The sequence below is a fragment of the Coturnix japonica genome, chromosome 1, assembly GCF_054131305.1.
Source record: "Coturnix japonica strain WE chromosome 1, WE-NBRP24, whole genome shotgun sequence".
Lineage (NCBI taxonomy): Eukaryota > Metazoa > Chordata > Aves > Galliformes > Phasianidae > Coturnix > Coturnix japonica.
Genome location: NC_140663.1, coordinates 61,105,079 through 61,116,705, shown reverse-complemented (window position 1 = coordinate 61,116,705; position 11,627 = coordinate 61,105,079). Strand labels below are relative to the sequence as shown.

The window sequence follows — 11,627 nt, the reverse complement described above, 5'->3', positions numbered from 1 at the left end:
TTTATAGGCTGTACCTGTTTAACAGTTTATTGGCAAAACAGATGAGAATATATAGGCTTCCTGACTTGCTGACTTCTCTTTGACTGGTAGGCTGGCAGTAATGCCCAGGAAGGAAAACAAATCATTCCTATTGTTTTGTTTTGTTTTGTTTTGTTTTGTTTTTATTTCCTGGAAATTTAATTAGAAAAAAGCATGTGCAGAATTTGGTAACATTCCTTACACCTTGTCTGTAATTTCAGTGGGTCAAGTGTTCCTTAGAAGGACATCTCCATCATCTCATCCTTGGTACATATGGCAGTCAGCAGCAATGATTAAACCTAAGCAGTTATTTACCACAAAAAGAGGATCAGGAAATTTCTGAAGGTTTGGTTAACCCCCACAAGATTTACATGCAGATTTACAAGTTCAATTGGATACTCTGAAGGACCTCAGCAGGATATGTTACAGATTTTCAATGGGAATACTGAAATCATGGAGTGGTTGGTGAAAATAACATGAAGATGACTGAAGGCCAGTTTACAGCTGTTCTTATTCCAGGAAACTTTTGAGGCTTAGAAAACAAGCAACAAAAGCACAGAAAGAAATCCAGAAAAAAAAAAAATAATATTGAAGACTGTAGGTCCTGGCATCACACCAGAGAAGATTAATGTATGGCAATGAAAATGCAATTTGAAGTATGAAACACCTTAAGATACTTTCATTCAAATTTGAGCTGTTTATTTTCATGTGATTCATTCATATTTCTTAAGGTAATTTTGATCAAATGTTGAACTGCCCCCCTGCTGCCATCTGTCACACAGCCACAACATGTAATGAGATACTGGTGGGAAGGTTGAGCCTCTACTGTCATTGCACCAACATCCACCCCTGATTTTGTGGGACATTTTAAAACAGGAAGCATTACTTTCTGAGCAGCCCTCATATAACTTGTTGAATTACATTGATCCTATTTTATGACAACATGTAATGATCAGTCTGACATTTCCCACAGTTAATATAATTTGACTATCACTCCTTTTCCTCCTCTTGAAAGCTAATAAATGACGACACACATTTTTGATGACACTGCATTTCTGTTATTTATCAAATGACCTCTAATATTTCAATTGCCTTTATCAACTAACTTGAAAAATCGATATCCAAGATGCACAGAAAACTATATAAGCTTGAGGTTTGTATTGTTGGTCTCAATTTGTTACTTCAAGCCATCTGACCTAGAGGTTACTCTTAAACCCTCTCGTCATTTCACTGCTATCTGATTTGCAGGAATCGAAGGCTTAAGCAAACATGTCCAACCTCAGTGAGGCAGAACTCATTCACAAGTTTAATGGGATTTCCTTTACCACCAGGTCTTCTCCAGAGCTTTTAAATTCCTTGGATGCATTTGATGCTAGAGAAGATGATGTCCTTTTGGTTTCCTACCCCAAATCTGGTAAGTTCAACTTTTGTATGTTAACTGCAAGATGTGTCAATTGTTTCATGTTCTCTGCCTAAATTACTTGTGAAATGTTCGTATAAAAGAAACAGGGAAGGATGTTTGAGTATGTGGGTATGTTATTCTCTTAGTCAGTGTTAAAGTAACAAAACAAACAAATAAAAAGAACCAAACCAACACAAATGCAACAACAACAACAACAAAAAAAAAAAAACCAAAAAAACAAAAAAACAAAAAAAACCCTAACACTATTTGTTTAAATAATTTTTGGTTCTGTAATACAAAATATTGTCAGGTGTTTTACATATTCAGAAGCAAATAGATTTTTGTTTCTTGTAAGCAAAATCTGTACTGGAAGAATTTTCCCGAGGACTTTCTGCATTTAATTATGAGCAAGTGAAGAGGTGTATTAAGTCATTTGTATGACTCTTGTCTGTAGATATTTCTTCTTCCTTCTCTCCTCAGCTCTCACACACATGGAAACTCACATCAGGGTGGAAGCTCAATTAGTTATTTTCCCAATAGCCGCAGTTACTATAAGGATTCCTTCCCTCCTTCCCTGAAAAACAGGTTATTTTAAAATAAGCAATAGGAATAATATAATCACCTAGGTTAACAAAGAAACAGAATTTTATTCCATGTATCCAATGAGTTTGTTTTGATACAAATATCAGTGCTTTTCACAGAGTTTTTAATTTATCCACAACAAGAATTTTTCCAGTACTTACAGATCTAGAGCCAAAAGGAACACTCAGTTACAGAGTTTCTTGAATCCTGGGGTTTAGCAAGCTGTTCTCACATGCAGACTGCATGTTCCATATATTTTCTCACTAACAAATCTTCTTTCCTTTCTCCCTTCTTTCTTTTTTTCCTTAAAACTAATTTTCTGAAGGCACTCACTGGCTTGCAGGAGTCATAACAAAGCTTTACAATACTCCAGTTACATTAACAACTCCCATTGAACTTGGAGACGTGTCCAAATTGGAGGAACTGAATCAGCTGTCATCAAAGAGAATCATACCAACACACTTAGACTACAACATGTTGCCTCAGCATTTTAAGAGTAAAAAATGTAAGGTAAGTCAAAAAGTTATAAAAGCCGTAAGATATGTTAAATGCCTGTTAGGCATCTATTCTGTCTAGTTGATCCTTAAACACTTTAAAATGACTTACAGTTTCCAGAAGTGGTTTGCTGTGTACATGAGAGACTTATAAAAATCAACTCTGGCCCTCAGATTTTATCTTAGAAGTTCTAAGTTTTGGGAGTATCCAAAGCCAGACTTTTGGGACAAGTCTTATTTCAGTGAAAGGTAAAAACTGACATTTTGCAGCTGTTCTGTGAATGAAGAAGGGAATGGTTTTATATATTAGGTGTGGGAGTTTGTTTAACTCAGGAGTTAAAAGAAAACAGTCTCTTTGATAAAGCATAATCATTACCCATCTGTAGGAAACATACATTTGTCTACAAGATAGTGTTTGCTAACTACTGTTTACTTCTGCTTTAACGGGAACTAATACATTTCTATCTTAATGACTTAGTCATTAAGGATGGACAAACCCTGGAAGAAAGGGTTTTGACACTGGAACTGCATGTGAAAATGCCACATTTATGCACACAGCTCCTACAAAGCAAAAAGGACATCACCATTAATAACCATAACGTCTTCATTTACAGATGATCTATATCAGCAGAAATCCAAAAGATACTGCAGTTTCCATGTATCATTACTATCAAGAGAATCCAAACCTTCCCACTATAGATACCTGGACTGCTTTCCTTGACTTGTTCTTAGAAGGAGATGGTAAGGATAAGTGTTACAATTTTTTCTTTCAGCTTATATTACTATTATTATTATTATTATTATTATTATTATTATTATTATTATTATTATTATTATTATTATTATATTATTCTGAACAGAAACAGTTAAGAAATATTAATTATGTGAAAATTCCTTGCTGAACTCCTAATTCACAAATCCTCAGATTTATTATTTTTCCAAGATAAATTCCAATTCTAAACTAAGAACAAGTAATAGGATGTTGTCTTCAGCCCTTCAAGGATGTATTTTGACAGGTGGATGCAGGCTGGTGGCATAGGCATTGTTTGAAGATGCCCAGAGGGCAATATATGGATTAGTGTCCTTCAGAAGGGCAGGTGGCACACACAGAGGTTGTCTCCAGGCTGCTCATAGAGCCATGTTTACAGGCTTAGTGCCTTCTCTAATCTTGAAGGTGGTCTTAGGTGACCCTTCAGAGGGAGTCTAGACGCTTTCACAAGCACCTCTGAACACATTCTTCCTGATATGTTGTCTTAATCCTGGGGTCCAAAGACCAAGGACATGATTGAGATTTGTGTGAGTGGCAGCAGTGGCAAGGAACCTGACAACAGGACCATGTTCTGTTATTCACTCCCATTTTTAGTGTTTTATTACTCCTTTGAGGACACGTGTTCCTACTATACACCCACAGTGGTGATAACAGCAACAATGATAGATGAGCTTGAAAATATCAAAGCAAAGTGCCAGTGCAGCCCTTGTCAGCTTGTATCAAGGCTCCAGAAGTCAGTCTGTATTTTCAACTGGTTTGTGGATCCTGTGCTCCTTGTTCAGAGCAGCCCTAAGACACATGCTTCAGTGATGTGCAGGATCTTTGCTTGTTTAGTAACACCTCTGAACATCAATTAGTAAAAACAAAAGAAAAGAGGATACTACCAAATTTTAAAAGCATTTCCCATTTGTCTGTAAATTAGTAGTCTTCTGCTGTTTTCATTATGCTTACACATGGTACAAAAAGATAACTATGTTGGTTACAACATAAATTTATGTAAGAGGTGCAACTGGGAGAGAGGTCATCAAAGCCAAAAGGGCCTCTGACTTTCAGGTACTGGAGGCAGGATGGTTCACCCCTACAGCATTAACCCATAGAGTAAAAGCTCAAGAGCAGCAGAGACAACAGAGACAATAGCAGTCTTATAGTCTAAGAGCTTATAGAACCTAAAAGTCACTCATTCTTTTTTTCTTTTTTAATAGGCAAACTTGGTTTATTTGGACACTTGTCTTGATAAGTAGGTTATCACCCTGATAGAAACAGGAAAGAAAAGCAGCAGATACTCCAAATCTATGTGTAGACTCCATGATTTTGGAAACCTGCCTATTTGTTAGGACTGGGCATTTGCACAGATGTGGGCTAAAGGGAAGCAGGTGCACTTGTTGGGTGCATTCCCAGTGGGGTTTAGCAGGCTTTAATTGCACACTGTGGTGCACAGGTGCTCTACAATTAGACAAGGTTTTCCTGCAGCAGGTGGATACAGGCTAAAGCATTCAGCAAAATACCTAAATATGTCTCAATGTTTGCAAACAAAATGGCATCCTTTACGATATTTAAATATTTTATTTTTATGGTAAAAGCATAATGCAAGGTTGCAGTTCACAATTCCTCTGTCCATGAAGTTCTCAGTATCCTGGATAAGGCGTTCAGCTCATTTGTCAACATGGCCAGTCTTGTCTCTGAACCAGAAGAGACAGAATTGCTTTTTTAAAAATAAAGCTGAAATTTATCTGTCTTCCTATTATTCAGACAAAGCAAGTACTATGAGTCAGTTATAAAGCCATGAGTTACCTGTGTGGTTGGCTGACTGATGTATTTGTATAATAAGTAATTTTTAGATCAATTCTTCCTTGACTATTGAAAATATTCTTATTTCTTTGCTAGAGCAATAGTGTGTTCCATTTAACAGACTCCTAATTTTGTTTCCTAGTGTGATATTTATACTTATAATTCATTTATTTCCTAGTTTATTTTCCTAGTTTCTTTTACTTTGACCACAGATCTACAGATATTTGCTCAGATGCTCAGATCCTGTTCTGCCCATACATTTGCCTTCACTAAAGGCCTGCCACTAGATTTGGATTTATTTCTACTATGGTGCCATATTCCATAATAACCTGTCATTTTAATATTAAATATATATATATATATATATTCTAACAGAAATGGTAATTTCTTTGGACTGTAAATCTGAATCACTTCACAAAAAGAATTTAATCAGATTTAGAGGAACATACATAGGGTACAGACCAAGAAGAAACCATTCCCCTAAAAGTTTGTGAGATGTGGAGTTATTTATTAACCAAGTACACATTAATCTGTATGGGTTTTCTTTTCAGTTGTCTGTGGATCCTGGTTTGATCATTTCCTAAGTTGGGAAGAACATAAAAATGACAAAAATATACTGTTTTTGTTCTATGAAGACATGAAAAAGGTAAACATGCTCTCTGTTCCTGTTTCAGAATTCATTACTGATAAATAGAAATAATTAAACTATCAAGGAGCAAATTCTGATGAAAACAATAATTTACATAACAAAGAAAAGTCTGATTATCATCTCAGAAATATAAAAGCTTTATTCTTCCTCATCTCAGAATCTCCCCAAGATTGTGAAGGAAATCAGCATATTCCTGGGCATAAGCATCAGTGATGAAGATATCCAAGATATCTGCAAGAAGTCATCGTTTTCAGAGATGAAAAAAGACACAGAAAAAGAAAACAGTGATCCCAGTCACACCGTCTGTGCCCTCACATCCAACAGGAAGCTAATTTTCCGAAAAGGTAACTTCATTGTCCTAACTTAATACAGAATCATCAATTAGGACCTATCCAACAGAAGCCTAGATGGTTTTGAAGACATCTTAAGTCACTCCCAGGAAACAGCAATTGGATTCTCTGATTTGAAGCCTTTTTACAAAACGTTCTCTAAGCTCTTCAGTTGCAAATGCATGTTTACGCTAGAGGAACATGGAAGGGGTTCTGAAGCGTTTGCTCTATATGAGCTTTGGAGTTTAAAGAAAAGTTCACAGAGCATTACTCTTTATCTGCATTTTTGTATCTAAAGTTTACTCTCAGTCTCTCACAAGCCTCTATGAGTCTCCTCTCGAATTACCAGTGAAGGTCACTTGGTTTGCTAGACTGGAAAAGGTGCATTTCTTAGGAGGGACTCTGGTGGTAGCCTTTATCCTCTGTACTCCCTGTTATCTTACTGAAATGTTCCAAAAACAAGAAATATGCTGACAATGACTCAGAGCATCCTGTGACCTAACAGATCACCTTAAGGTCTTGGCCAAATTGGGATCTGCTGTAAAATCTTCAGCGGTTCATAGCTCATATGTGACTTAAAAACATGCACAGGAGCTGTTTCCTTGCTACTAGGTTTTATATGCTGACAAGGGTGAGATGAATTTCAGCCAGCAACCATTTGCCTCTACTGGAAGAACCCAGGTAGAGACCTTTAATGGCAGACATCTAAGATGAGGCAAGATGACTCTGCTGAGATGAAAAAGAGCTCTATTTCCACCTTGAAAACCTGTTACTCTTCATTGTGCCACTTAGTATTGTTGGCACTGCCAGCTGACACATTATGAGAAACAAGCCTTAGGGCTTAATATGGATGATGATTCAGCTTCTCCCATCAAAGTCTCACTAAGTCAATAAATGAATTACTCATAATCATGACCTATCATGACCTATCACAGAGACTATGGTTGATAACACAATAACAATTTGTGCCAACTGCAGCATTAATAAAACTGGTCTGCCTTTGATTTGTTTCATTGCTGCATATTGCCAGACTCACTGTTCTTCTTCTGCCCCTGCTCCTCCAGGTACTGTTGGTGACTGGAAGAACCATTTCACTCCAAAACAGAACTTACGGTTTGAAGAAGTATTCGGTGAGAAAATGAAACTCAGCAAAATGGCAAAACACCTCACCTATGAATTCTAAATTCATGGAAACAACAAGACTTACCAAAGATGCAGACAGAGCATTTGTTGGGAAAATCTGGATGGGAGCTAAGAGAAGTTTAAAGAAAAAAAGCTGCTCTTGGAACTGACGCCACAAAGACAGAAGAAGCACTGACCACATTCATTTACCTTGTTTACATAAATATAACTTATCTATCAGCCTTACTTTTCACATAGTCAAACAATAGGAATGTGAACAAGGCTTGTAAAATGGAGATCTGGGGACAGGAAAATTCTGGCACAGTTCTGGAACTGAACTCAATCAGAGGGCAGATTTTCATGGTTTTATAGCCAGGTGTCAGACCCATTTTTTTACATGTAAATCTACTTCAACATTTATTTATTTTTTTGCTCTAGGTGTATGCAAAGGGACTTCTTGGATCTGGTTTAAAAATTTAACCTAAATATTAAGAAAAAAATAATCCTGTAATAACCTGTATGTCTGAAAACATATAAAAAATGACCATTTAACTCCTAGATTCAACCTCTTCCTCATCTACTGTGATTTGGAAAGTGCCTGTTTTATCAGACATTGTTATTGATGCTAGAATTGGAAAACATAGTGTTACATTTGAAGATTTGCAGTTAAGTTTGTGTATAAAATTTTGTTTTGTTGTGTTTGATTTGCTTGTTGTTTTTTGTAACAGTGCTTCTCTGTTGTAACTTATTTCTGTGTTAGATATTGTATAATAACTGTATTTTCAATGAAACTAATATAAATCCATGCAGATTTCAACATTATATGTTTTTTCATTCTACTTTCTTCCTGTAAAACGCCTATTTCCAGTGTTTTGATGAAACCATTTTATTTCACAGCTCTCGTTCAGTAGAATACAATAGTTTCACTGTGGCAAACAGAGCAGTACACAAAGTCACTTTAAAGCAAACAAGACATGCTTACCCTGCCCTGATAAGACAGGTATTCTAACAACCATCTGTCTGTGTTCACATCTAGGGACTATTCTAGGAACAGAGTGAAGACATTTCTTATGATTTACTGAGTGATGTGGTTTCTGTCTGTACCTTCAATTTGCTTTGCAAGCTAGAATTAAGTACTCTGCTCCATAACTATTCTTCCCCAGCCACATAATTCCCAGCAAGAACTGTCTGAGAAGAAATTCATGCAGACAAGAAACGTTAGTTTGCTCTGATTCCTCTGTGCTTTGCGCATCCTTTGGGTGAGCTGTTTCTGAAAAGCTGTGGTAAGACCTTACTGATAGTGAACAGTTCATGCTTTCTCTAGACACACAACTCTTTCAATTCACACCTTGCTTGCAGAAGGTAACTTCAGTACTGACTGGTGTGCATCTGCATGAATGATACAGGTAGTTACATGCTGAGGGCATAAGTGAGAGGTAAGCTTACTTAGCAACACTCCACTTCCACATGTGAGTTCAACCCAATTCAAGGCAGATGCTGCTCTGAGCACTGTTTTATGATGACCACCCATTTGGAAACCAGAAACTTGTTTAGTCAAAGCAACTCCTCTGATACTAAAATCTCTCTCTTTTCAAAATGTCATGAACAATTATTACCCTTGGATGCCTTTCAGGTGTCCTTCTTCCACTATTAATAAATAGAAAGAGATCAGCTAATATAGATGTGTTTGTTAAGTTATTAAGTGAGTATGGCAATGATTCTAAAGGTCACAGAGCATTTGAGGAAAGGGAATAACAATATTAGTAGGACTTCTGAGACAGACAAAGGCTCACAGATGCCTTTCCCCCATCTGAATTCAAGACCTACTTGAAAAGGAGAAATAAAGAAATCCAAATATCACCTCGTACAATTAACTGAAGGGAAGGAAAGCATCAGAGAGGTGAAGGAATGCTTTTGATTTGGGCTGGCAGAATGAGGCAGCAGGAGTCACACTGATTTGTTTAGCTTTACATAGCATTCATGCATGTGCTCACAGTATCATACCGCACAGAGAGGGACAGTGTGTGGACATGACATCTGGACTAGAGAGAGGGTTAAAGCATATGCCCCTGAACTGGCTGAAGGGATACCATTATATAAAGCAATGAGCAGTATCCCTGCTGCCTGATCTCCTGCACTGCATTTCAGAGCAAAACAGACATTTAAAACAAATTTTCTTTCAGAAATACCTTATAATTCGATAGCACTTTTCGTTTCCAGGTGCTCTAAACATGGCTTTAGTCAGAGAATGCAGACAGTATGGACATAGAGTGCAGTAGCTGGCTGGCTATGAGTGATAGCCTGAGAAAGCAAGCTGCTTATGCAAGTAAAGCTCCTGTTTTTCTTTTTTCTTTCCTATGGCATCTAGAACTTTCAAAGTAGCTCCCAAAAGAGAGTAAGTAAATATCCTAACAGCCTGACTTTAAGACACATTAGCTCTGCTACAAAGAGTTTGATGCCTAAAACCGTTTCTGGGAAGAAGACAACAGCAGGTGAAAAATCTCCTGGAATAGCTTCAAGAACATGTTGTACAATAATCAGATCTGAAGAAGGCAAGGAGAGAGGTGAGAGGAGAGCAGGAGAGGGTAAGAATCGGAACCAGTTCTGGTAATCTTTGAATTCAGAAGCCACAGTGAAGTAGAGAAGGGCTGGAGATCATAGAATCATAGAATGGTTTGAGTTGGAAAGGACACTGAAGACCATCTGGTTCCAACCCCCTGCTATAGGCAGGGACACCTCCCTCTAGACCAGGTTGCTCAAAGCCCCATCCAGCCTGGCCTGGAACACCTCCAGGGAGGGGGCATTCACAACCTGAGTAACCTGTTTCAATGTCTCACCACCCTCACAGTAAAGAATTTCTCCCTATTATCTAGTCTAAATCTACCTTCTTCCAGTTTTAAACCATTTCCCCTTGTCCTGTCCCAACATGTATCTGTGCTTGGAACAGCCCTGACCCAGATGAAGGACCTACACTCAGTTGGTGGGTGCATGCACTGGGTTTAGACAAAGCAGAGATGCTCAGGGGATCCAAATAAGTGTATACACGTACCCATTTATCATCTAGAAAAGTAAACATGGTGAACAACGAGGGATTTCCATGGAATTTTCCTCACAATCAACAGACAGATGAGAGAGAAGATTCAGACACAAATCACGAAGAGGCAAGGACAACTGACTACGAAGACTACTGTGGACAAGAAGGGAGGGAATCAATCATATTTTCCCTAGCCCTGGGAACAGGCGGAGCATGAGGGAGCGGCGGCACCTTGTGGCCCGGAGAGCACCGACCGCTGCTCGAGGGAAAGCCACGGCGACGGGAAAGCACGAAGTCACGAATTACATTGCCGTGCCTCTTTTGAGGGCTTACTGATCCTGCAGGCCAGCGCTGAGCGGAGAAATGGCCTTCTTGGAAACCGCTTACAGCCCCTGAGTGCCAGACAGGTGTCTGCTCCAACACGGGCTCTACAGCCGTCCATCCAGCAAGCTCTGCCGGCAGGAAGGAACGCAGCGTTTGTTCTTCACTGACATCTATCGACTGCAGTGACTTAGCTGCACACCCCTGCATCAGGATGGGAGTTCATATGTCACAGGGCCCTATGAAGCTTAAAAACAGAAACGGACTATGAAGGGAACCAGGCATAGGTCTGAGGTGAGCAGGCCAGTTTCCAGGTACCCAGTGACAGTCCTGATGCACAACCTGCTTACAATGTCCTTGTTTCTGACTGCCCATGTCTGCAAGAGTTTAGCTGGGGATAGTTGGGCTGTAACCACTGAGAATCTACACAGAGTGATGGATGGTATGACAAACTGTAGGCACGTAAGCAAATATTAATGGCCAAGAGAAATAAAACCAGATTTTCCTTTTCTGTCTGCAAGACTTTGCATTGTAACAAAGGATAACTGGGATCTGCTTTATTTGTTTTTGTTGCTGTTTGTTTGTTTGTTATTTATGACCTTGGTAAACTACCCAGACCTAATCCAACAGCCAGGTGGTATCACTGCTACTCAATTGCAGCCGCTTGCCTAGTTGTTTAAGAGGGATGAGGAATTGGTCTGCAGCATTACCTGCTGGATACATTGACCAACGTTACAATAAAAAAAATGGCACAGCAGGACTTCATTGGCAGGTGAATGCAGTGCAGCATGAAGCCGTGCTCAGATGCCAATGACAGCAACTTAGCTGGAGCAGCCTAGACTGAGTTACCCTGCTTCTTGCCAGGGGCATCAGTAACCCGCAGCACAGATACACTGCAAGACACAGATACAGTTGGCTTAATTATTTGCTATCTTGTCAGTGCCAACAACCTTACCTTGAAAACCCCCCAAATCTTTTAACTTTCACCGTAAATCAAATGTGTGCTCTCTTTAAAAACATAAGCAAGATACCTGGGAAGCCTTACTCTTTTATTAGCTGCAAGGTGCTCAGTGAGAAGATGATAAAAACCTGGCCATGTATTAAGCAAACCAGAGCAAG

General features: G+C 38.7%; 1 protein-coding gene across 1 annotated transcript; it reads left to right on the top strand.

Annotated features, from left to right (window-relative positions):
- Positions 1–1,210: 1,210 nt before the first annotated feature.
- On the top strand, positions 1,211–7,242 carry LOC107317127 (sulfotransferase 6B1-like). The gene is made up of 6 exons (XM_015869435.3): positions 1,211–1,432; positions 2,328–2,512; positions 3,111–3,237; positions 5,605–5,699; positions 5,860–6,046; positions 7,096–7,242. The coding sequence occupies exons 1-6, from the start codon at positions 1,288–1,290 to the stop codon at positions 7,212–7,214; spliced, it is 858 nt and encodes a 285-aa protein (XP_015724921.1). The 5' UTR covers positions 1,211–1,287; the 3' UTR covers positions 7,215–7,242.
- The last annotated feature ends 4,385 nt before the right edge of the window (positions 7,243–11,627 follow it).

Bases quoted from the DNA above. Each gene is read 5' to 3' on its own strand.
- LOC107317127 (XM_015869435.3), top strand. From the start codon at position 1,288: ATGTCCAACCTCAGTGAGGCAGAACTCATTCACAAGTTTAATGGGATT. The intron at 1,433-2,327 runs GTAAGTTCAACT...AATTTTCTGAAG, and splicing joins GGTTTCCTACCCCAAATCTG to GCACTCACTGGCTTGCAGGA. The intron at 2,513-3,110 runs GTAAGTCAAAAA...CTTCATTTACAG, and splicing joins TTAAGAGTAAAAAATGTAAG to ATGATCTATATCAGCAGAAA.